At 37.5% G+C, this 26,025-nt stretch overlaps 1 protein-coding gene and 1 pseudogene across 1 annotated transcript; both read left to right on the forward strand.

Annotated features, from left to right (window-relative positions):
• The first annotated feature begins 1,326 nt into the window (after window positions 1-1,326).
• Window positions 1,327-2,509, forward strand: LOC143620272 (F-box/kelch-repeat protein At3g23880-like; annotated as a pseudogene).
• Window positions 2,510-3,790: 1,281 nt separating this feature from the next.
• LOC143620273 (F-box/kelch-repeat protein At3g23880-like) lies at window positions 3,791-7,844 on the forward strand. The gene is made up of 2 exons (XM_077091986.1): window positions 3,791-3,796; window positions 6,627-7,844. The coding sequence occupies exons 1-2, from the start codon at window positions 3,791-3,793 to the stop codon at window positions 7,842-7,844; spliced, it is 1,224 nt and encodes a 407-aa protein (XP_076948101.1).
• Window positions 7,845-26,025: the final 18,181 nt, after the last annotated feature.

Raw genomic sequence — 26,025 nt, forward strand, 5'->3', positions numbered from 1 at the left:
TGGTATGAAAGTAATCTAACGTATTTTGATGAATCGGTTTGGAGATTCTCAACGTATTGATACATTTTGATTGCTATCAGATTCCTAACAATTTTTTTTCATAAAAAAAGACCATAAATTCCAAAAAGATAACATGCTCTTGCTCATAAATGAATATGGGCTTTTGGATAGGAGGGGTCAAAGATATAAAGCATAGCATAATTACCATGGGGCCACAGCCCCTCCCGGCCCGCCCCCACTAAGGTCTGCCCATGGCTGATCGGAAAGATAGGGCAGGCAAAGGTGGTTTTTTAAGTCTTCATTTTTTTATGTAGCTTAAAACATTCAACTTATATACCGGCCTATTAGCCTTGCAAGGAAAGAACAAGGAAAACTAAAAAAAAACACTACTACCATCAACCATAACAATTTTAAGGAAAAAAACTGTGCTATTACTAATGATAATGAAACAATACCAACTCTAATCCAGATTGGAAAATAAGTGTTTCGACTATAGAAGGTGTGGCTCGGAGAAGTTATGCATTGGCTCAGATTGGAGAAGTTGTGTATTTTGCTATTTAGAGGTTTTGATATACCAAAATTAGCTTGAGTGGAATGTGAAACTTACCCATACAATATGCGCTCCAGCCACATGCCTTCGTATACCTGGATTTGTATATATATGTGTGTGATCTATAATATTGCTAATATTATGTGTCCGAATCTATGCGAAATGACATTTTGTACGTTGATCAAAAGGCACAATAAATACTTTTCGAAAAGCAGCCTGTTTTGGTAAAAACGAAAGAGAGGCCGGCCCTTCTTTAAAAGAGTTTGCATAATTGATTACACTATCAAACAGAAGAGTATTAGTAACAACAATACATCAAAAAGGTGTAGATTAAACAATCTATCGGTATTTCATTGGTAATTACCGATCGACGGTGAACTAAGTCACTGGTACGTAACTAACTCCGGCCACTACTAACATCAACCATAACAAAATAAAGGAAATAGTATTTGGATACATACTAAAAACACAAAAACATTTATAAAAACTTTCATAAATATTAAGGATTACAAATGCAAAAGAGGCAGGCCGACGGACCGGTTCTTCAGTGGAAATTTCAAAGATTTCAGATTTATATGGACAGTTTTAAAAAATGGAAGGCCAAAATGGTCCATGGACATTCTCTAGTGAATTTAAAACAACTAAGAAAACATGAAGGGGGTAAGACGCATATTATTATTATTATTCTGCTAGAAAAATTAACATTTTATATATATAACCAGCTGGGACTGAAATTAGTAAATTACCAAACCCTAGTTCCGTAAGCAGGCACTGAAATGGCACTCGAACACAAGCATCAACGATCTGAAGATGAAGAACATCCTCAATCATCTGTTCTTTTGCTTTTTACGGAGATCATTGTCCAAATTCTCCTAAAGCTTCCGGTTGAATCGGTGTTACGGTGTAAGTCTGTTTGCAAGTCATGGTACTCTTTAATTTCCGATCCTCATTTTGTTAAAGTCTCATCTTGCTATCTCAACTACAAACATTAATCGCCATCGACTAATTTATAGCACTAATTCAATCGGCGACAGTCGGTCCCTTCGCATGCCGAAAATAATAAAATTAAAGACTTGTAGTCTTCGTGATGTGCTGTATGGCAATTCCATTAATGCTTCAGAGCTTGATCATCCATCCGAGCACCCTTTCAAAAGTGTTTGGGTTGTTGGTTCTTGCAATGGATTGCTATGCATGAATGTTGGGTTTGGTGTTCCGTTTATTTGGAACCCGAGTACTAGAAACTCATACAGATTGCCACCTAGTGGTTGTGATAAAATGCAGATTAGTTATGTGGTGTATGGTTTTGGGTACCAACAGTCTACTGACGATTACAAAGTTATTGAATTATCTTGTTATGAGACTGATATTACTAAGCATGAAACCTTATTTAAGATATACTCATTGAAAAGTGGAGATTGGAAGACGGTTGGTGTTTATCCTCATCGTTATTCATTCTTTGGTTCTGGTATGTATTGTAACGGGGCTCTTCATTGGGCTGCTATGAAAGATTTTGCATCATCATCCTATACGTGGTTTATACTTTCTTTGGATTTAGCAACGGAGACTTATGGGGAAGTTTTGCAGCCTGTGAATGATGAAGGTGATAAGGAATTGGCATTGGGGTCTTTGAAAGAATGGTTATGTGTGCTTTGTAACTATAGTGGAATTCGTACGGATTTATGGGTGATGAAGGTTTATGGAGTGGCAGATTCTTGGACTAAATTGGTTTCCATCCCGTGTTTGACTGATCCTGGGATGGATCGACTTTTTATGCCTTTATGTATTTCAAATGATGATGGGAAATTTTTGCTGAAATTCGGGTGGAGGAAACTGATCGTGTATGATTCCAAGAACGGTTCATTTTCAGAAATTCAGAACTTAGATAGATGTCTTGAGGCTTGTACGTTTGTTGAGAGTTTGGTTTCACCTATGCCTTCAGCAGGTCTTGGAGATATATAGGTAATTAATTTTTTCTCTTTTAAGATGTTTTCCCTTTCCTGTCAGTTGTAATAAACCATACGCCGTCTACTTTTTTTTACCCTCTAAAGACGCTTTGTCTACTGTTAGAAGTTTGCATACAAATTGTGTTGTGATTTATGAGTAGAAGGAAGTTTTGTTTACTATACTCATATGGTCATATGGCGTAGTGAGACTACTCGCAACGGTAACATATTAGTTGGCCATTATTGTAGAACATATATGAATGGATTAATGTTCTGCAAATTTGAAAAAAAAATTGTCTTCAAGAAGAATACAAGTTTGATACATTTGATTCCAAATCCTCAAAAAGTACAATACTTATTTTCAGCAATGATTACATTGAACAAATATGTCTAATCTGTCGGGTGACAAATTTATTTGGTTGGATCCGACAGAATAGAAAAACGGTCACTTTGAGAATTTGAAAACTGGTTGACCATTTTAGGAATCTAATGGGTCAAAATAGCCATTTTGGTCATTTTCCCATTTGAAAAAAAGATGTTGTCATCAAGAGGAATAATACAAGTTCGATACGTTGATACTGTTTCCTTAAACTGTTATAATGTTAATTGGACGCATAGTTTAAGAGAAGTCCAATACTTATTTTCTGTAATGATTACATTGAACATATCTGTTACTTTTTTTGAAATTTTGCAAAGGTAATGGCTACTGTGATTCTGTGAATTTGAAAAGGTGGATGTTTTGATTAGATAAGTTGATAGTAAATTAGCTTTTGTTCCAACAAAAGTACTTGTTAATGAAAGCAGCATGTCTTGATTTGCATGGTACATGTGAACTCTTAGGGACTTATAAGTTAGTTAAGAAAAAGGTCACTAACTGATGTGTTTTTTTCTCTATTAATGCAGGCTTTGAGTGGCTACTACAGTGATTATTGCTCCTGGATTGACTGAGAAAATGATGGTCAACTGTGCTTTATTGTTGTATGAATTTAAGTATCAGTAACCAAAAATTAAGATGACTATTAGTACAGACTATGTGTTGATGTTTGTTTTGAGTAATAAATTTGGTGGTATGTTTCTAGAAGCTGGAATCCATCTTTCCATATTCATATGATCAGAAACAATACTTTATATGGATATGTTTAGTCTTGTTTTGAGAAACATGGTATGCAATTATGCATCAATTTGGCAAGTAGTTTTCAATATAGCCATGAATGGGTGCATTGGGTCCGGTTGCCAAAGAGAATTGTCGTTTTAAATAAATATTGCTATGTATAGTATGTTTAGTTTGATGCCAAAGATGTCGGTATGATAATAATCTAATGTATCTTGATGAATCGATTTAGAGATTCTCAATGTGATCGATGATACGTTTTGGCCGTTATCATATTCCTATTTATTGTAGTTGTAACATGTTTATCAGTCATAAGTCATAACTAGTGATGATTTTTCTAAGGGTGTTTTTTCTTCTTCTTATAGAATCAAGTTTGTAAATGTTAACAAATATTTTTGTAAGAAGGCAAATACGTGTAACTTTTCGTATCATATAATAAATATGAAAGCTTCCTCAATCTGCGTTGATAAAAGTGAGCAACTACAAATGCAAGGTCCTTCACAGGCCTACGAGGTGGTCGATCTTCCACCCCAACTTGTTTACCATGTCAATAAGCATACATATATAAAAGAAAAGGGAAGTAATGGTATGCATATATTCATCCTAAAGCTTTGAACAATCACCATTTAACAATTACAACTCTCCATGAACCAATTTTCTTTTCCTATTTTATCTACGAGCCAAACAGATAATATATTGTTTATCTGAATATATTCCCAACATATTATTCGGTATTTCGAAAGAATGGTTGTGTATGCTTTGTAATCACGGAGTTCGTCTAGATTTATAATTCATAAAGCGTGCTTTAGTCCTAGATTCTCACTTCATAAGCCTTCATTACCCATAAATCCACATAACTCAAGATAATTAGAAGTCATAATTTTGTTCTTGCACTACCGAAAATCCCTCAAGACACCAAATAAACTCCAATATAATTAGAAGTCATAATTTAAAGGTACAGGCAGGTATTCCAACAATAATATGTGAATCCAGGGAGCACCAAATTTTGAAATGATTTGTGCACACCTAAGTTAGAAAACAATTTGTGAACACATATTCATAACGAATCTGATTTATAATATTCACAAAAAAACCCTTCTAAGAAATAACAATAACTTTGAAAGTTTAACTATTCTGATCTCTGTGATCACATAACCGTAACAATCTGTAAAAAGATTCTATTGACAAGATAGAAGAAGAATTGAACTTGTAAATTGACTATGAACTCATTAGTCGCTTACTCGAATCATGATTTTGGGTTTTTCAAGTCTCATTCGAATAATGAACGCCCTGCATTCTACCCATCTTCTTCACCGCTAAATATTTTTACTTTTCTTTTAATTCTCATTGTGAATGCTCAAGTGCAAGTCCCATTTAGCGGCACGTTGAAGAAATAAACTATCATAGCTAACCAACAGTTCAAATTTCATTTGTTCTTTCTTCATATTAATTCAAACTACATGACATCTTGTTTGATCTTTAAATTTATTACCAGATTTCATGATTTTCTTTTATAATTTGTGTTTCCCTCTGTTAACTATGCAATCACTTCGTTTTAGTTCATTCTCTCATTAAATCTGCAAAATATCATTTAAGCATCTAAAATTTAAATTAACAATGGTGTAATATTAGGCGAAAATGATTAAATACAACGGATACAAAAGAAACTAATCAATCCTTCACGTTTGAGTGCAAATTCATCTTGACCAGGTAAACATGTGTTGAAAATCTTGATTCGAAATGTGTGACTTGGGTTAAGTCAAATATAGTTATGATAAATGGTGGCACACATTAATTTGTCATGTTCAGAGCATAATAATCACACATCAGACATCACTAGTGTGTAATACTAGCAGACGTTAAGAGAGAAAAAAGCACGACCATCTCGCAAGGCTCGTATAATGTTTTTTTTTTGACCGGCAAAGAAATGACTAATTAATTTTAACACTAACAGATTAACGCATACTGACTATATGCTCATTTTTCTCATACCATACGGTCCGTATGATTTGACCGGATATGGTGTACATAATTGATTTGAAAGGATGTGTGGCATACTATTATGGTTGTTTATAGCATGAAGTGACTTATAAGTTAAAAAATATTTACATTTTTTTTACATGAATAAGTTTTTTAGGGCTAACAAGTCATTAGTACTTGACAGCAAGTCTCTAAACTTTATATTTATGTTATTACATGTTTTAACTTTTAAGTCAAATATCATAAAAAAGTTTTCATAACCGATTATCATCATTGATCATTAGTATTGATCATAAGAGTAGAGAACTCCTTAATAACACCAATGATTATTCTCTCTCAATATCCATCAACACGTGGTATCATAACGGGAATCACGGCTTCATTCTCCTCTTACCATTTCTACAAGTAGTAAGTATTTTAAGTTTAACATGTTTAAGAATCTGATTTATCAACTATGATTAGTTTTCTACGACTTTGACCCATGTTTAAAATATATAGAATCAACAACATAAGGTTGCTTAATACCGAAATGGAAAAAAGTAACTTTTTATATATCTATCAATGATTGATCGTTAGAGGACCGTTAATGCGCGGGAGCTAAGTCAAAACCACCGCGTACACCCTCTAAACCAATGGTGGCTCTGAGAATTCGATCACATGCCCGGCCGAGCCGGAAAAAATAAGCCCCTTAAGCCTTAACAAACTAAATAATGTAAACTATTTTTTAAACAACGATTAAAGTTATAACAATAAACATAACAATTAGCAAAATCATGCTATTAGAACGAGTTTGTTACATACCGAATAGCAATAAACGTAAGATTTCGGGTATTTTGATAATATATATACATAATATCGGGAAAATTTTAAAACTTTTGTGCCAAAAATAAACGTGCCCCCAGCCAGACGCCCATATTGCCCACCCTCAGAGTCTCCCCTGCTTTAAACGATGGATTGTTAATTATTTTGAAGTTTCAATACGAGTAAGTTACAAAAGTTATGTCTAACTCATGATTATAATTTTTGCCATATGTTTTGTTAGAATTGGAAAAAAAAAAAACCATGTCAGCTTCCGGAGATCATTGTCCAAATTCTCCTAAAGCTTCCGGTTGAATCGCTGTTAAGGTGTAAGTCTGTTTGCAAGTCATGGTACTCTTTAATTTCTGATCCTCAGTTTGTCAAGTCTCATCTTGCTATGCCAGCTGGCAACTTAAATCGCCATCAACTTGTGTTTACTACTGGGCCAGAGATTATGAAGAGATGTAATCTTTCTGATGTGTTTTTTAATTTATCCATCAATGTTTCAGATATTTATTATTCACCGAAACACATCCGTCGAATTAATGTTAGATTTGTAGGCTCTTGCAATGGATTGGTATGCATAAATGATGGGGGTTTTGGTTTATCTATTTCGAACCCTAGTACTAGAAAGTTTAACATATTACCAAACTGCGAACATCAATTTAGGGGGCGTTTTTGGATTTTTATATACGGTTTTGGGTACGATGCCTCTACTGATAATTACAAAGTTGTTAAGCTTTCTTGTAATCTTAAAGATACAACTAATTGTGAAACATTCGTTAGGATATATTCGTTGAAGGATGGAAGTTGGAAGGAATTTTATGGTTTTCCTCAAGGATTTCGATGTTATGGTTTTGGTAAGTTCTCTAATGGAGCTCTTCATTGGTCTGCTAGGAACGAATCCCAGTTGTCGACTATACTTTCTTTGGATTTAGCAACGGAGACTTTCCGGGAAATTTTGCTGCCCCCATATGATGCAAGTGATAGGGATGTGAAGTTGGGGTCTTTGGGAGAATGGTTGTGTGGGATTTGTATTTATCCTGGAATTCGTGCGGATTTATGGGTAATGAAGGATTATGGAGTGAAAGAATCTTGGGCTAAATTGGTTTCCATCCCATATTTTCGTGGTGCATATCCTTGGATGGATTTGAATTCAGTTCCTTTGTGTATTTCAAATGATGGAAAATATTTGCTGGAATTCGGGTGGAAGAAGTTTATTGTGTATGATTCCAAGAACAATTCATTTTCAGAAGTTCAGAACTTAGATAGATACTATGACACTTGTACTTCTGTTGAGAGTTTGGTTTCACCTATGCCGGCAACTAGTGTCTTGGAGATAGGTAATAAATGCTCTTTCAGCTTGCTTTCCTTTTCTATGAGTTGTCATAAACCGTTTGTTTACTTATGTTTACCCTCTGAAGATAGCTTGCATAAAGATTGTGTTGTGACTTTTGAATAGAATAAATTTTGTTTACTCATATGGTTTAGTGATGCTACTTGCAATGGTAACAAATTTGTTGCCTATCATTGTGGGAAAAAATTGATGAATCGATTAATGCACTTAAATTTTTTGAAACGTGCTGTCATGATCGAGAGGAATACAAGTTATTAAGTGTTATTTCTAATCCTTAAATATCTGCAATGTTATTTGGACACATAATTTGAGAAATGATCATTACTTAATATTTGTGATTTATATATCAATGACTACTGTGAACTTGCCATTGTTGTTATCCCTATGTTGAATGGTGCAGTTGATATAGTATATATATGTACAATGAAAGTATTATGTTCTAGCTATAGTTTTGGCTTGATTTGCATGGCCTGTTTGGATTGTTAGGGACAACACAGTTATTTAAATAAAAAGTAACTAACTTGTTGGTTTTCTTTTTCCAACTAATGATGGTTATTCATTTTTGGTGGTTTGTTTTTGGATGCAGGAAGCTATAGTGTTCCATGGCCATGCTCAAATGAGAGAGAATACACTAAAACAGAATGTTCGCTTTGATGCTTTATGCTGGATAGTTTGTGTAATGGTGTATGGGAAACATGTATGTTAATTGTGTATTTCAGTTATGGATAATTTGTTGGTCCTCGAATGATTCAAAATGAACAATTGATTAAGTTATGGATATATTGTGTGTTATCAGCGAGCAAAGTTGGAAAAAAAACACCATTTCATTGTCGTCTTATTTTTTCGTCAATAGCAGTCGCTGAATTCATTTTGTAACACATTTGCTTGGTTTCATATATGTAGATTAGATGTGCACTTAAAACGACAACTAACGGGTTACACCTTGTTAGTTTCTATTAGTTTAGGCTGGGTCATGGGTTGGCTGATCGGAAGAGAGTACAAACGAGAGAGATTGTGATATGAATAATTCTGGAGAGGACAGTGGTTTTTTAAGGTTTAGTTCATTTCTATCATGCCAACCTATTCACAGCCTTACAAGGAAAAAACTATCAAGGCACACTACTGTTACCATCAACCATAACAATTTTAGGGAAATAACATCATATTATAGGAAACAATACTAACTCTAATTCGGATTGGAAAAAAATGTTTCGATTATGGAAGGCGCGGATTCGAGAAGTTATGCATTGGCTTGATCGGATTGGAGAAGTTGTGTATTAACTATTTATAACGCATTTATTGCCTTACAATAAAAAATGGTGTATGCCACCATTAGACGTCCCCCACCAACCGGTAACCTTACAGTAAATAACGTGATTGATTCGAGTTTGCGCTTTTTATTATTCAGTTAATTATAAGTGTCGCACATCATTTCAAAAGTCACACCCAAAATTAAGCAAATTAAAGCAGTTCTGAAAAAAGTGAATTAGTATATGCCTTCACATGGTTAAAGATGAGTTTATGTATATTCTGTAACGTATTTGTTTTTTAAATAAATTAATAAAATAGTAAAACAAATAACCGGATTCGTTTATAGGTGTGATCTAGGATTGCTAATTAGATAGGTGTGATCTTGGAGCAGCCTTTTGTTTCAAAACAGCCTTAATTTTGTAAAAAAAAATGTAAATTTGGTTCGGGCCAAAATGAGTCAAGGTCGAAATAAGTAGCAGTTTTAAAGTATCAAAATGGGTCATCCTCTGTATTTAAATAGTTGCAACTTGCAATGTTACCTGGACATATTTTGAGAAAAAGTCATTACCTCCTTAACTTTTGTAATGATTGGATTGATCGAACAAACATATAGATTTACTTTGAAATTTTGCAAATGTAGGTACAATATAGGGAATAATATATATTTGTGTTATGAAGTATGAACTTGCCATAATTAGGTTGAATAGAGCGGCTGGTAGCAAATTAGTTATTAGCTATTAGTCTATGGATATGTGTTAATTATGCCTTAGGTTTGAAATTAACTGGTATCAAACATACATTAACAATAGCATTTGCATGCATACATAGAGGTTTGTGATAAAAACTAAAAAACATTCATTAAAACTTTCAAATATAATTGATAGAGTTCACATGGTTGGACCATGATCCAACCCTCATAATTGTCCAATTTAGAATGTTTGCGGACATCTAACACGATATCATACTTACTGGAATTCTATGTTCCGAACTACGTTTCCAGTAAAGACATGGTGGAGTTGGAACTTGATTATTCTTTTCTAAATGGTTTTTATGGCATTTTTGGGCTGGAAAAAGCCAAAGTTGACTATATTGGTCAATATTGACCATATAGTCAACGGGTAGTCAACCAACGTTTATTGAAGCATATCGGGTTCGGGTTTTTTGTGCACCTCTATGTTAGGGTGCCTGGATTTATGATTGGGCTTTATTTAGGCCCATATTAGAATTGGGTATAAAACATGGTACCGCTAATAAGTGTTTCTAATGGCCTTGTATAAATTCGATTTTATATATTTATCTTGTTGGGTTAATACAAACCCATTATTTGGATTTTGATGAAGTTATATTAGGTTAAAATCTGAATTTTACAAAGTTAAATGGCCTAGCCCTAGTATGAAAAAAATGAAAATTTATTACATATTTTGGACTGAATGTAAGCCTAAACTTATGGAGGTGCAAATCCTAATTGGTTAATCGAATCAAAACAAACAAAATTTGGTTTTTAACCGGTATAGTAGTACTTGGTTTGTAACCGATATTAACAGAAGCTCCCGGAGCCCCAAATAAAAACGGAACGGAGACGAGGATGATTATATACTATATTAATAACAGTAATGTCAGTTTTCTTTGTTTTTTTAACAATCGATAAACATTAGTGGTGTGTACGAGTCGGCTTTGGTTTAAAATTGAACCAAAAACTGAATTTCTGGTTTTTGAGATTTTGAAAATCGTTTGGTTTATGTTTCGGTTTTCTTGAATTTTTGTTTTGCTTCACAGAGGCAACACACCTTATAAGAAGATTGATGGAAAAATATAGGGAAGAAGTGTGACCTGCATATGGTGTTTATTGACTTAAAAAAGGCCTACGACAGTGTGCCACGACAGGTGCTTTAGGAGTACTTGGAGGGTAGAGGAGTACCCAGGAAATACATAGAGATAATTATGGATATGTATACCAGGAGTGCAACAAGTGTCCGTGCGCGGATACTGATTTCTTCCCTGTAGAGGTAGGTCTTCACCAGGGGTCAGCGCTGAGTCCGTTTCTTTTTGCAGTAGTATTGGATGAGTTGTCAAAGTCGATTCAAGGGACGCTCCCGTGGTGCATGATGTTCGCAGCCGATATTGTGTTACTAGCTGAGAGAAAACAAGATCTAAACATGAGGCTTGAGGAGTGGAGAACGACCTTAGAGATAAAAGGTTTAAGGCTTAGTCGCTCTAAGACGGAGTACCTCCCCTGTGATTTTGGTGGGGTTAATGACAATGAAGACGCACAGATCACCATTGAAGGGCCGGTGGTTCCACAGGTAAAGAAGTTCAAGAATTCAGGATCATTTGTTCAGAGTGATGGGGAATTAGACAGATGTGACCCATCGAGTTCAGGTAGGATGGTGTAGATGGAAAGCAACCACAGGTATATTGTGCGACAAAAGTTTCCCAACTAAACTAAAAGGAAAATTTTATAGGGTGGCAGTTAGACCGGCAATGCTATATGGAACAGATTGTTGGGCTATCAAGAAGGCACAAGTGCGGAAGATAGAGGTAGCAGAAATGAGAATGCTACGTTGGATGTGTAGGCACACAAGGTTAGACTGAATTACAAACGTTGTGTTTCAGGAGAGATTAGGGGTGGCGAACATAGCAGACAAGATAAGAGAGTGGAGATTAAGATGGTTTGGACATGTGAAGAGAAGACAAACAACGAATCCTGTTAGATCCGTATAAAACATTACTATAGAGGGGATGAGGGGTAGAGGACGACCTAAATTGACTTGGGATGAGAGGATTAGGCATGATTTGATAGACCTAAACCTCTCCGAGGACATGATGGAGGATAGGAATTTTTAGAGAAATAGAATTAAAGTTAGGATTTTTAGGGAGAACGGAATACCTTAGGGCTTATATTTCCCTTATTTTGCACCAGAATGGTATTCTCTTTACATATATATAGTATTTGAATTATTATTATTACTGTTATTATTATTAGTATTATTAATATTTATATATTATTGTTGCACTTTGATTTCCTTTGTATTGCTCCAAAAACATATGTACTTTAGAGCTGAGGGTATCTCTGGAAGCCCCCTCTTTATCCCATTTGATAGAGGTACGATGTGCCTACATCCCACCCTCCCTAGACCCTACTGTTTCGGTTCGATGTTTTCGGCTTTACTATTTAAGCTTGAAAACTTTGACCCAACAAAATTTTTGGTGACATAAAGATTTTTTTAGTTAAGTGCCATTATGATACACGTGGTTTGTTCAAATACACAAGTTTAGTACTGTTTTTGATGGGATTACTCCATAATATAGTAACCAACTTTGAAAGTTGTTCCAATCAGGTCACTGATATAAAGTTTTGTTTTAATCAGGTTATTGAACTTTCATTTTTGTTCCAATCATAGATATTTTACCTGGATAGCAGGTAATCTAGGTTTTTATTTTTTATTTTTCAATGTTTTTACTTTACATAATAACTTTTAAAGGTTGCGAAAATTAGTAAAAATACGAAATGTAATTTTAAAATTCCGAAATTTGCAACAAAAGTTCAGAAAATTGCAATAAATTGCAAAAACTGAAAAAAAAAATGCAAAAATGTTCAGATTTTTTTTTTTTTTTTGGAATTGCAATAAATTACAATCCTTTTAGTTATATTGTTATTAGAGGTGACAAATGGGTTGGGTTAGGTCAAGCGGGTCATGGGTCGGAACGGATTAGGGTTGAAACGGGTCACTTAAAAAAGGGTTGTTTTGGTTTGTGTCGGAACGGGTTAGGATCAACAGGTTCGGGTTATAACGGGTCAAAACGGGTTTCGAGTCAGTTTTTTTACCAACGAATCAGCTGGTTTTCAACACGTTACAGCTCGTTTTAACAGCAAAAGCTCGTTTAAGCGATTTTTTCAGTTCGTTTCAGCACTTAGCAGCTCGTTTAAAACGATTTTTTTAGTTCGTTTCAGCACCTAACAGCTCGTTTAAGCGATTTTTCAGTTCGTTTCAGCACCTAACAGTTCGTCTAAGCGAGTTTTCAGTTTGTTTCAGCACCTAACAGGTTGTTTAAGCGATTTTTCAGTTCGTTTCAGCACCTAACAACTCGCTTAAGCGATTTTTCAGTTCGTTTAAGCACTTAACAGCTCGTTTAAGCGATTTTTTAGTTCGTTTCAGCACCTAACAGCTCGTTTAAGCGATTTTTCAGTCCGTTCAGCACCTAATAGCTGATTTAAGCGATTTTATAGTATGTTTCAGCACCTAACAGCTTGTTTAAGCGATTTTTCAGTCTGTTTCAGCATCTAATAGCTCGTAAGTGATTTTTCAGCACCTAACAGCTTGTTTAAGCGATTTTTCAGTTTGTTTCAGCACCAAATTGCTCGTTTAAGCAATTTTTTCAGTTCGTTTCAGCACCTAACAGATTTTTCAGTTCGTTTCAGCACCTAACAGCTCGTTTAAGTGATTTTTAGTTCATTTCAGCACCTAACAGCTCTTTTAAGCGATTTTTTAGTTCGTTTTAGCACCTATCAGCTCGTTTACATGATTTTTCAGCTCGTTTAAGCACCTAACAGCTCGTTTAAGCAATTTTTTGGTTCTTTTCAGCACTTAACAGCTTGTTTCAGCACGTTTTGATCAAAATGGGTTGTTTTGTTCGCGTCGGAATGGGTCAGGGTCAACAGGTTCGGGTCGGTTTTGACCAAAATGGGTCCAGGCCGGAAAGGTCAGAACGGGTTTCGGGTCGGTTTTTTTTGTTTTGTTGTTTGTTGAACGAGGACAACGGACGAAATGTTTTAGTTTTTTTTACTTTTTTTGTTTTTTTTATATTTTGAATTATGGTTATTTATTAATTTTTTTGAATTTTTTTAGGTTTTTTTTTAAAAAACTTAGATTACCGCTATCCAGGTAAAATATCTAGGATTGGAACAAAAATGAAAGTTCAATTACCTGATTGGAACAAAAGTTTTTAGGAATATTGGTTTTTAATACTCTCAACTTTCACCCGTTGGTTAATATCACTCCCAAACTTTCGATTTGTTACTCATCACTCCGAACTTTTACCATATTTGTTTTTGTCACTCCCTCACTAACTGAAGACTAACGACGTTAGTGATGATGCTGACGTGGCTTTTATTAATTGACATGGCATGCTAACTTGGAAATCACTTATTTTAGCAGGGTTATGTTTTTATCCTAATCAAACATCAGTTGAGCAACATTTGCAGGGTGTAACAACCCTAAATTACACAATCACTTAAATCCCATCACAAATTCCCCAAATCAAGCAATAAATCCTCTCATTCTTCGTCACCATATAACAATCATCATCAATTTATGAAACCCTAAGCTCTAACGTTTTCCAATTGGTTCGCTTCTTCTCAGGCAAAAACCCTTAATCGGAGCAAATGGTGGCGGTGGTTGGTGGTAGGTTTCATGCGATCCTTAAGGTGGAGAGATGGTTGTTTGAGGCCATCAGATGCAGACGAAGATGGAGTGTTAGGGTTGGGTATTTTGAGAAGATGACGAAGGAAGGTGAGGAGAAGGAATTTAGAGGGGCGTTTGTGATGTATTTTGTGAAATTAACGACGGATCGGCCACCATGAACGGCATGACAATGATAGGAGGTTTGATATTAATGGTGATGGGTGCTCGAATTTGAAGAACTAATTCAACTTCAAGTGAGAATTCCACTAAGTGTTATAGTTATTTGATTTGAAATTGATTAGTTGTAGGTAGCTGTTTATTGTATGGTGGTAGTGGTAGAGATGGCTTGTGGGTGATTTTGATTATGGATGGGCCCCACAAGTTTTTTAAAACCCGCCACATAGGCGTTCCACGTCATTGAAAAACGACACATCAGCAAAAAAAACTAACATCGTTAGTCTTCAGTTAGTGAGGGAGTGACAAAAACAAATGTGATGAAAGTTGGGAGTGGTGGATAACAAATCGAAATTTGGGAGTGGTATTAACCAACGTGTGAAAGTTGGGGGTATTATAAACCAATATCCCAAGTTTTTATTAGTGACTTAATTGGAACAACTTTCAAAGTTGGTTACCATTTTTATGGGGTAATCCCTTTTTGAATTTATTGCAAATGACTACTTCACGTTTCTAAAACATTCCACCTTTAGTATCTTTTTGTAACCTTGTCTATTTTTGTTCTTTAAGTCAGGGTAAACTTGTGAATTCAATTATTTTATCATATTTTTAATCAAACGCCCCTTTTGTTAAAGCTTTGTGTAGTTTTAACATTTTAAAAGCCTAGGGACTAATGGTGTCAAATCCCAAACCAAACAGCCCCCGCCTCCTTTCTCTCCTGTTTTCCCAACTGCCAATCATTCTCGGTGTCGGCTAAACCCAGCTCCCATCCGGCCACATCTCTAAATACAAAATCGATTATTGACAGCCTTGTTAATTGTTAATTATTTATTCAAACGCAATACGAATGTATTAAAAGGTCATTACAACGATTAATTTACGTCTTTAACAAATCATTGACTTGACTCGGATTGAACAAACTTGAAACCGTCACTTCATCATAATTAATCAGAATCCGTTACAAGTTATAGCGAACATTATAAGACCCCTAACCACACTTGTGTATGGGTTTCGAAAACACCCGGTCCCTTAATTCCTCTCAACACCTTCTGTTAGGGGCAAACTTTGTTTCTCCAGATTTATAAAAAATCATTATTTTTTCTCTCTCCACCTTATAATTTCATCTATTTTCTTTACTATAATTTTATAATATATATTAAAAAGTAAAATGATTGACCCTAATACCTTAATGTTCTTGACACATGACCAGATTTAACTGAGTTTTTGAATGATCGTTAGTGTAAATGACTAAAAAGCGAGGCAATTCTCATATAAAGGACAACGAGTGAAACTAAAATTTTTAAAGGACTCAATCCATAATTTGTCTATGTTTAAAAGACAAGCATTGTTATTGTCTATAAAAAATTGAAAAAAAAAACATGTGATTGCCCTCCCCCCCCCACCCCCCACAATTGAAATGAGGAGCGTAACCATGGTTAATAAGCTCATGTCACTAGTTACCAAATGGTGGGCAGTGTTCCAGGGGTCTCACTCAATGACCAAATGGTCACGTAGGACTATTTTCCCTTATGCGTGATGTATACTGGTCGATAAGCATTAGAGAATTCACACATAGCTCTTCTATAAGATGTGAGTTTGCTCTATTTTTAGAGCGTGGTTGTGAGAGCTGAAAAAAATGTTAGGTAAATTTGGATAAACACTATTAAAATATAGAATTATATTATTTAATTATTAATTAAATTAATAATATATGATAAATGAGCAAAGCATGAGTTTGTAATTAATCACTGAAATACTGGTTACTTTACCGGTGTATTAAATGGCACTCGAAGAACAGCCAAATGTAATCGAAACATCTCCTCCATCTGTTCTCACGCTTCTGACGGACATCATTGTTGAAATTCTATCGAGGCTTCCCTTTGAGTCACTGTTGCAGTGTAAGTCTGTTTGCATGTCATGGCACTCTTTAATTTCGGGTCATTTTGTTATATTATTAAAATAATGAGATATTACTACATGGATATTTTATTTAAATGGTCATCCTATAGTACATATGTAACGCCTACGTTGCGTGTTAAGAGGAGGAGAGGTGGGCCTAATTCAAGTTTAATTTTTAAATAGATAGCCATGTAGTGATGTAGTTGGAGAAAAAAAAGAGAAGATTATGCAGTTATATCATCGTATAACTTTTTATCACATTTAATATAAAATAGATATGTGTATTACGTTATTGATGAAAACGAGTAAATTCACACTGAATATAGATTTTTTTGACGAAAACAACTACATTACTGTGCAAAATAAGAAGGGGGGGGGGGGGGATATCACTATCCTTTGCCCACGGTGATGATAAGCTTGGTATGCAATTTGATATTTTCAATTACACCCTCGTCTTTTGTTAGATGCATAAAGTTTGTCTTGTCTAAACACCACTAAAGTTTTGACTTACAAAGAAATGACAATTTGAAGTTTGAGCACTAACAAATTAAAAGATTCCGACCGTATGACCATTTTTTGTTATACCATATGGTTTATATGATTTGATCGAATCTAGTGCACATAATTAACTGATTTGAAAGAATATGACACGTCTCTATGTTGACATGTAGTCATTTATATCTGATCTTAATTGAGATTACATATAATTAAACTTTTGTTTTTGAACTTTTTAGATACTAATACAAATATTTGGATTTGAAGAACCAAATCAAAAAATATTCCTATATTGAATTAAGTGACTTATAAGTTAAAAAAATCACACACCTTTTTTATATGAATAAGTTTTTTAGGGCTAGTAAGTCATTAGAACTTGATGACAAGTTTCTAAACTCTATTATTTATGTTATTACATGTTTTAATTCATATTTCATTAAAACGTTTTCATAACCGATCATCATAGCTGATAATTAGTATTGATCATAAGAGCATTTAAAACAACAAATTTGACAAACAGTCACGTAGTTTCATGTCATATTTCAAATTTTTCTCAAAAATCCTAATTTTATTCCACAACAAACCTTATTAAAATAATATATAATTAATATTTATGTATATAATATATCTATATGTGTATGTGAGTGATAGAGAGAGATTGTGGTCCGCATCACTTGCCTACCACTAGTCTGTAGGAGCAAACCTTGGTCCAAAGACTTTGCTCCACAACAAGAAAGTTTGTAACCCACCGCGTTTATCGTACACCACGTAGATCCAAACATTGGGTTCCACCTCTCTAAGAGTAGAGAGCTAATTAAGAACTCTAGCTATTCATTATTCTCTCTCAATATCCACCAACAAAAGCTAGGTACCATAACGGGAATCATGGCTTTGATCCTCCTCTTCAAAGTTAACCATTTCTACAAGTCTTTTTAATTTAAAACTCATCTATGATCTTTTCCCATGTTTAAATGAACAACTTAACATAATGTTGATTAATGCCAAAATGGAAAAAAAGTAAGCTTTATTTATAAATCCATCAATGATATAGTTCTTTGCCACCCTAGATATGCTTTGTTAAAATATGCAAACAAGCCAATTACAAGGGGCATATTATAAAGTATAAACTAAACAAATGAGGAATATATATATATACCTACCCCAACAACTGTTGAAAACCCTAGGTCCGTAAGCAAAAAACTGAAAATGGCACTCGAACACAAGCATAAACGATCTGAAGATGAAGAACATCCTCAATCATCTGTTCTTATGCTATTTACGGAGATCACTGTCCAAATTCTCCTAAAGCTTTTGGTTGAATCGGTGTTAAGGTTTAAGTCAGTTTGCAAGTCATGGTACTCTTTAATTTCCGATCCTCATTTCGTCAAGTCTCATCTTGCTATATCAGCTACCAACATTAATCGCCATCGACTAATTTATAGAACTAGAAGCCGCGACATGAGTCGGTATTCTCAAAATGTTACATGTCAGCCAATACTAAAAGTTAAGGCATGCAATCTTCATGATTTGTTGTTTGAAAATTCCATTAAAAGTCTTTTAGAGCTTGATTAGCCATTGAGAGTACTCCCAAACTATGTTTATATTGTTGGTTCTTGCAATGGATTGTATAGAGGTAGGGTACCAAAAAGACCCAAATACCCTTATGTAATGTCCGCGGGTCAACCAGAAGTCCCTCATAAGGCACCCGCGGGGCATATGAACCATCCGCATAATCATTTGAGGAAGAAACACTCTCATAGCACATGCAGAAGCATCCTAGCATGCTCAAAAGTCATCCGCAAAAAGGAATACCCTTCCGCGTAAATAACCATGAGGTAATGCTCCGGGACAGCTGTCAATAACCAATTACATTCTAGAAGATTTGCCAAGATGCTTTCTTGGGCAATACGTGATCCTTTGACCAATCAGCCAGTGACACCTGGCAAGGCCGTTATAACCATGCACATGGCTAATATTACTCCTTTAACCAATACCTGAGGGACACGTGTCTAGGTTGTTATACATGCACATGCAACGTATAAACTGAAGCTATCATATGAGGACACGTGTCCAGACGGTTAGGAGAGCATCTTCTGAAAAGGACAGCTGGCCCAATCACCTTCCCACACCCTTCGCTATAAATACTCTCTCGATCACCATGAGGTATTCATTCACTCCCACTGTACTCTCTCAATTTACTTAAGTACTTTACTCTCGTCAGAACTGTGCTTATTCTCACGCCGGAGGGTGGTTACGGGAAGACCCCCCTCTTGTCCTTCCCGTAACGAGCTCACAATGTCTGTTTTGCAGGTTCATGTCACTGGACTTCGGGAGTTGTGTTCATATCGTATTGGCAGTTAACTGTATCCTACCTTGTTGACTCATTGGATTTAGTACCCATTAGTGGGGAGCAGATCCGTGTTTCTTCATTGGCGCCATCCGTGTCTTTGTTAGAACAACAAAAAAAAATTTCCGTCCTCTTTTACGATATGAATCGGTTACCTAAAGGGCCGACGGAGACTCCAGCACAATCTTCACGTGTTCCCAACCTTGAAACACGACAATTTTTCCTTAGGAGGTTCGACGGCTCGGGGTTTGTTTGCTCAACAAGAAGGTGTTACCCCAGTAGACACCGGAAATGTTGTTACACCAACTACTGATTTGGGGCACGTTACAGCCCCAAGAGGTTCCGATCTTGGAGATCTGGACCGAATTATGAGATATGCTAATCGAACTCACACAGAGTTAGGCCTGGACGAAAATTCCGGTGATTCTGCTCAGAGGAGAGTTCGGCAGCATAATTCTAGATATGGAGGACTCTTATCTCCAGATGACTGGCTCCGCATTCAACTAGAAAGTCTGGTAGCTGAGTATGAACGTAGGGTACGAAACGAGCGTTTCCATGCTCGCACCCTAACGTATAATGACTCTCCCAGGAGATCCATTTCTCCTCCCATAAGGGGAAGTCATATTCAATATAGTCAACCAGTGGAGCAAAACCTGGGAGAAATCCCAAGGTTACGTCCTCGCCCCCGCATAGATATGCGAGTACCATTTTATGAGGACGAACTAGACGGACATGATTCAACATATCGTCCGGAAGGTAGTTAGTACAGCGGGATAGTCGTCTCCCCTCATATGGAGGGGCTAGCTACCCAAGACCAGCCGTCCGCCATGCGGAGTACTATAGTAGTGCTGAACATGATTTTTCCAAACCATATCGCTAGGAATCTTTTGTAGAAAAATCAAAATATATTTCAAGCATCGCGACAGCTCCATTCCCGATTAACGCAAAGATTCCAACATCGGTTGGAACGTATAATGGAATGACTGATCCTAGTGATCATCTGTTATGGTTTGAAGCAGTCGGAGGAGTCAGTGGTTGGACTCTTCCATATTGGTGCCACATGTTTGCACTAACATTCACCGGGGCGGCGCGAGAATGGTTTGAGAAATTACCATGTGGACAGATTAAAAGTTGGAAAGAATTTGTAGCAAAATTCTCTCAACACTTCAGCCAACAAAGAAAGCATACGCGTGATCCTTCGGAAATATTGGATGTTGAAAGGCGAAATAATGAATCCATTGAGGACTTCATTACTCGTTTTAATAACGAGAGCCTAAACATCGGAGGGGTTAGTGAGGACATGCTGAGAGGAGCATTTCGTAAAAATGTCCATAGTGACGCCTTGATTCGCACGCTAACCGGAAAAGACGGAATGCCTGATTCCTGGGATGAAGTTATTACAGCAGCTAAGTTGTACGCAAGAACTGAAAAAACATTGGGTTCCGGTAGTCAGAAGCAATTGCCAAGGGTCGAGTTCCAAACCTCAAGGCCGAATAGACAAGATAAAGGAACAATTTGGTCAAGACTACAACCAACCACATAACAACCAAAATAGTTCGATGCGAGATCTTTGATTGGCAACAAAAACAAACGTAATTTCCCGGGGCGGTCTTCCAACAGCAGTCGGACTCGGTTGTCAAAATCCCCCTCAGAAATCCTCACCACGGAGAACTTGACTTTCCGCAAACCACAACCATTACCGAGGAAGTCATTCCTCGACAGTAAAAAAACATTGCACGTACCATAATGATATAGGGCATAATACAAATGAATGTGTGGCCCTAAGGAATGAAATAGAGGCAGCCGTAAAGAACGGGAAGTTAGATCATTTGGTCAAAAGTGTACGATCAGGGGCTGGTAAACCTCCCGCAAAAGATAACCAGGGCGGCCAAAAGGCAAATAAAAGATCTGAACGTCCACATGATTCAGGGAGGTCAACAAATCAGTGGTAAGAGAAAAGAATTTGCGGACGAAGAGTGGAAAAACGAGCCCGTCATTTTTCCGCGTATCAGAGGAGGACCGTGCAATAATAATCCTCTGATAATCACTGCTCTGTTTGGACACTATCGGTCGCAGTATGTGTTCTTTGACACTGGGAGTACATCCGACATTATGTACGAACAATGCTTCGAACAGCTCAAGGAAGATGATAAAGAAAGATTACGACCTATTCATGCACCCGTTTCTGGTTTTGGTGGAGAAATAATGCACCCACGTGGTGTCATTACATTCCCGGTCACACTTAGTGACGGGGTCTACTCAAGAACCGAGGAGGTAGAATTTTTAGTTTTACCGGCAACTTCCTAGCATGATATTATTCTCGGACGAGAGGCAATCGGTGACTTCAATGCCCATCCGTCCACAGCTCACGGAGCAGTAGGGGTCCCGGCCTGCACGGGCGTAGAAATAATTCTTGTTAATCGACACTGTTTTACAACCGAAAGTTCAAGGCCAAATAAATTTCCAAAACAAAACTAGAGGACTGAACCGGAGAAATGGGTTCTTAACAAGAAATTTCCTAATCAAACTGTAGTAATTGGTCCGGCTATTTCTGAAATCGTCTGAACATTTTTAAAGCAATTATTGACAAAGAACATGGACATTTTCGCATGGCAGCCCGCGGACATGACCGGTGTCCCGCGGGGCATTTCGGAGCACAAGCTAAAGGTAAATCCACTAATCACCCCAATTGTGCAAAAGAAGCGAAAGATGGGCTCGGAACAAACAAAGGCCATGAATGAGCAGGTGCAAGATCTTCTTCATGCCGGGATCATACTGGAAATCAAGTACCAAACGTAGCCAACCCAGTAATTGTCCCAAAAAGCAACGGAACGTGGAGAATGTGTATAGATTATAAAGATCTAAACAAGGCATGTCCGAAAGATTGTTACCCACTTCCAGAGATCGACTTGAAAGTAGATGATGTGGCCCCATTTAAGTTCAAATGCTTTCTTGATGCTTACAAAGGTTATCACCAGATTCATATGGCAGCTGGTGATGAGGACAAGACAGCATTCCGCACTGACCAGGGAACATTCTGTTACAGAATGATGCCTTTCGGGTTAAATAATGCGGGGGCCACATACCAGAGATTGATGGAACAGGCTTTCAAGGGTCAAATAATTCGGAATCTCGAAGTCTATATGGACGATTTGGTGATCAAAAGCACTGAAGAAGATCAAATGTTGAGGGATATAGAGGAAACTTTGAGGAGCATCAATATGAAGCTGAATCCAGCAAAGTGTTCCTTTGGAATGGATGAAGGAAAGTTCCTCGGAGTAATCGTTACAGGCACGGGTTTTAAGGCTAATCCAGAAAAGATACAAGCAGTAGCCCGCATGCCATCTCCCGTATCCCTCAAAGAAGTCCAAACACTTAACGGGAGATTGGTAGCATTAAACAGGTTTCTGGCAAACCACGCTGCTAAGTCTTACTCGTTCATTTCAACATTGAGGAACTGCCTCAAAAAGGCACAGTTCAGATGGACCCCGGAAGCCGAACAAGCATTCCAGGAAGTCAAGAAGTGCTTAATGGAATTACCCACGTTAACTGCTCCTCACGCGGGTGAACCACTAACACTATATTTGTCGGCATCCGACATTGCCGTGTGGCCGTCCTATTAACAGATAGGAAAAATGTTCAAACTCCAATCTATTACGTCAGTAGAACATTTCCAGATCCAGAAACAAGATATTCGATGTTAGAGAAGTTGGTTTTGGCATTGGTTTATGCCGCCAGACGGCTCCGCAGATATTTCCAGGGTCACCCCATCAATGTGTTAACCGGATACAAACTCAAGAACGTGTTGAGTAAGCCCGAATTGTCTGTGCGATTGGCAAAGTGGGCTATCGAATTGGGTGAACATTCGATAGAATATAAACCAAGACTGGCAATCAAAGTGCAAGTGCTGGCGGACTTTGTTACAGAAGTCCTGCAGAACAAAGAACAATAATGTTTAATTGAACAACAACCCCAATCACCTCTGGAACAAGGGCAAGTTTGGTCACTGTTCACGGACGGAGCTTCGAGCAGTGAAGGGTCAGGTGCAGGCTTAAGGCTAGTCAACCCTGAGGGGCATGAATTTACATACACCATCAAGCTAGACTTTAAAAGTACCAATAATGAGGCAGAATATGAAGCCTTTCTGGCAGGACCGCAGATAGCGAAAAAGCTTGGGGTGAAACATTTGGAAGCACGGGTGGAGTCCATGCTAATTGCGGGACAAATAAACGGAACATATGAAGCCAAGAATGATATCATGGCTTCTTATTTGTCGCAAGCAAGGGTCTTGATTCGCCAATTTTCCTCTTTCAATATTGTTCACATTAAGAGGAGTGAGAACAAATCGGCGGACGCTCTTAGCAAACTAGCTTCAACGAATTTTGAGCATTTTGCCAAAGATATTCGTGTGGAAGTTCTAGATCATCCATCCGTCCCAAAAAATCAAGTCCTGGTAATCCAAACATGCGTTGAATCTTGGATGACGCCAATTAAAGCTTACTTATCTTCCGGAGCACTCCCAGCAGAAAAGGCTGAGGCTCGGAATATTAAGCATAAAGCCTTGAATTACCAGTTGACTGATGGCATTTTATACCGGAGATCATTCCTTGGTCTGCTACTACGTTGTGTAGACGCAGAAGATGCAAATTACTTGATCCGAGAAATTCACGAAGGCATTTGAGGATTGCATGCGGGACCAAGAATGACAGTTGCAAAAATCATGAACGCAGGGTACTACTGGCCGGGTATGCATTTGGACGCTGTGCAAGAAATCAGAAAGTGTGATTCATGCCAGCGCCATGCTCCAAACACCCTGCGTCCAAAGAATGAACTGATTCCAGTAACATCCACCTGGCCGTTCCAAAAATGGGCTATTGATATTATGGGACCTTTCCTAGAAGCCCCGGGACGGGTTAAATTTTGATAGTGGCCATTGATTACTTCACCAAGTGGGTGAAAGCCAAACCGGTTGCATCAATAACGGCTTCAAGCGTGAAAAATTCCTTTGGGAATTCATCATTTGCCGGTTCGGTCTCCTGCAAGAATTGGTAAGTGACAATGGAACCCAATTTGCTGATAGCGGACTACAGGAATGGTTGAAAGAACTTCAAGTCACCCAAGTCTTTACATTCGTAGCTCATCCGCAAGCAAATGGTCTGGTCGAAAGGACCAACCGAACTATCAAAGAAGGGATCAAGGCAAGGTTGGGTACTAAACGGACGGGTTGGGTTGATGAATTGCCCCATGTACTTTGGGCCTTCCGCACCCAAAAGAACTCCAGTAATTTGGAAACACCATTTAGCCTAACCTATGGCACTGAAGCCATGATCCCCGGCGAGATTGGGATTCAATCGGCAAGAGTTCTGCTAATTAATGATAACGATCACGAACTCAGGATGAATCTGGATCTGTTGGAGGAAAGAAGAGAACTAGCATTGATTCGCGAGCACAATTATAAGCGACAGCTTGAGAAATATTACAACTCCCGGGGTCCAGAAATGCGAGTTCGATACGGGAGACTTCGTCTTCCGCAATAACGAGGCTTCCGGTCAGGAACCTCCGGGCAAGTTGGCCCCAACTTGGGAAGGACTTTATAAAGTTAAACAAGTGTTGTCTAAAGGTGCCTACAATTTGGAAAAGATAGACGGGACTGAAATCCCTCGAACTTGGAACGCAGCACAGCTAAGGAAATGATATATGTAGCAGTTTCATTTACTCTTTTATTTTGGCCTGCGTGCCTACATAGACTAGCAAGTTATGCAAGTTCTTTTATTGTAAGAAGGCTTATTCCTAATGTATAAAAATGTCGAGTTAGTTTCATGTTATTTCGATAATTTGTAATCTTTTATTGACAAAAACGAAGTTCCGGACAGACACTTATATTATAGTACATAAGACAAAGTGCACCGGAAGAAAGCAAGACTTCTTATTATTGATTAAAAGAGATTACAAAAGAATGAAAATTTACAAAGGAAAGTATATATACATCTACGGGGCAACATTTTCGTCTCCCGCAGTATTATCGGCTTCCTCTTCTTCTTCCTCCTCATCAAGTTCCAGTAGCTCCTTTAATTGTTCTATGTCATCCTCCTTATCCGCGAGCTCCGATATATGGGCGGAAAGGGAAAACTTCAGAGTATCAAACTCCTTCTCAATAAGGATAGAGGCAGTGTCCTTGCCGGCCAGCACATATTCCTCCGGAACCCGGCCCTCGGAACCAAATTTATATCCTTCCTCAAAGCCCATTTGTCGACCTGCTTGCTCGGAGGCACGGAGGAGCACCGCAACACAAGTCCCCAGATCGTCACTATTCCGAATGTCAGTGATAACCTGTTAAGTCATACAAGCATGGGTAAGCACACATAAGTCCGAATCACTTGTGCCAATCAAAAGATTCGATACCTTAGGAATTGCCGTCGTCAAGAACCACTTCTTATTTGCCTCAGCCCGGATGATATCCATCTTGTGACCAGCACATTCCAGGGCTTGGTCTCGATTCTTGGCATTGAGGTCGGATTGTCCTTAGCTGCTGAGTCAGCTTGAAGGGTTTTTATCAGCTCAGCTTGTTCATCCAGCAGTTTCTGGAGAACAGTCTTAGCTTCCTCAGCAGCAAGGTGTCCGGCTTTCCCTATCTCCATGGCCCGATGACTATCCCGGGCGTCAGTAAACGCTTTAAGAGCTTCCTTCTTGGCATATAACAAGTTGCGCTCAGTTTCTT

This window comes from Bidens hawaiensis, unplaced genomic scaffold, assembly GCF_021521415.1.
Source record: "Bidens hawaiensis isolate Kalapana, Puna unplaced genomic scaffold, B.hawaiensis_p1.1 tig00002553_1, whole genome shotgun sequence".
Lineage (NCBI taxonomy): Eukaryota > Viridiplantae > Streptophyta > Magnoliopsida > Asterales > Asteraceae > Bidens > Bidens hawaiensis.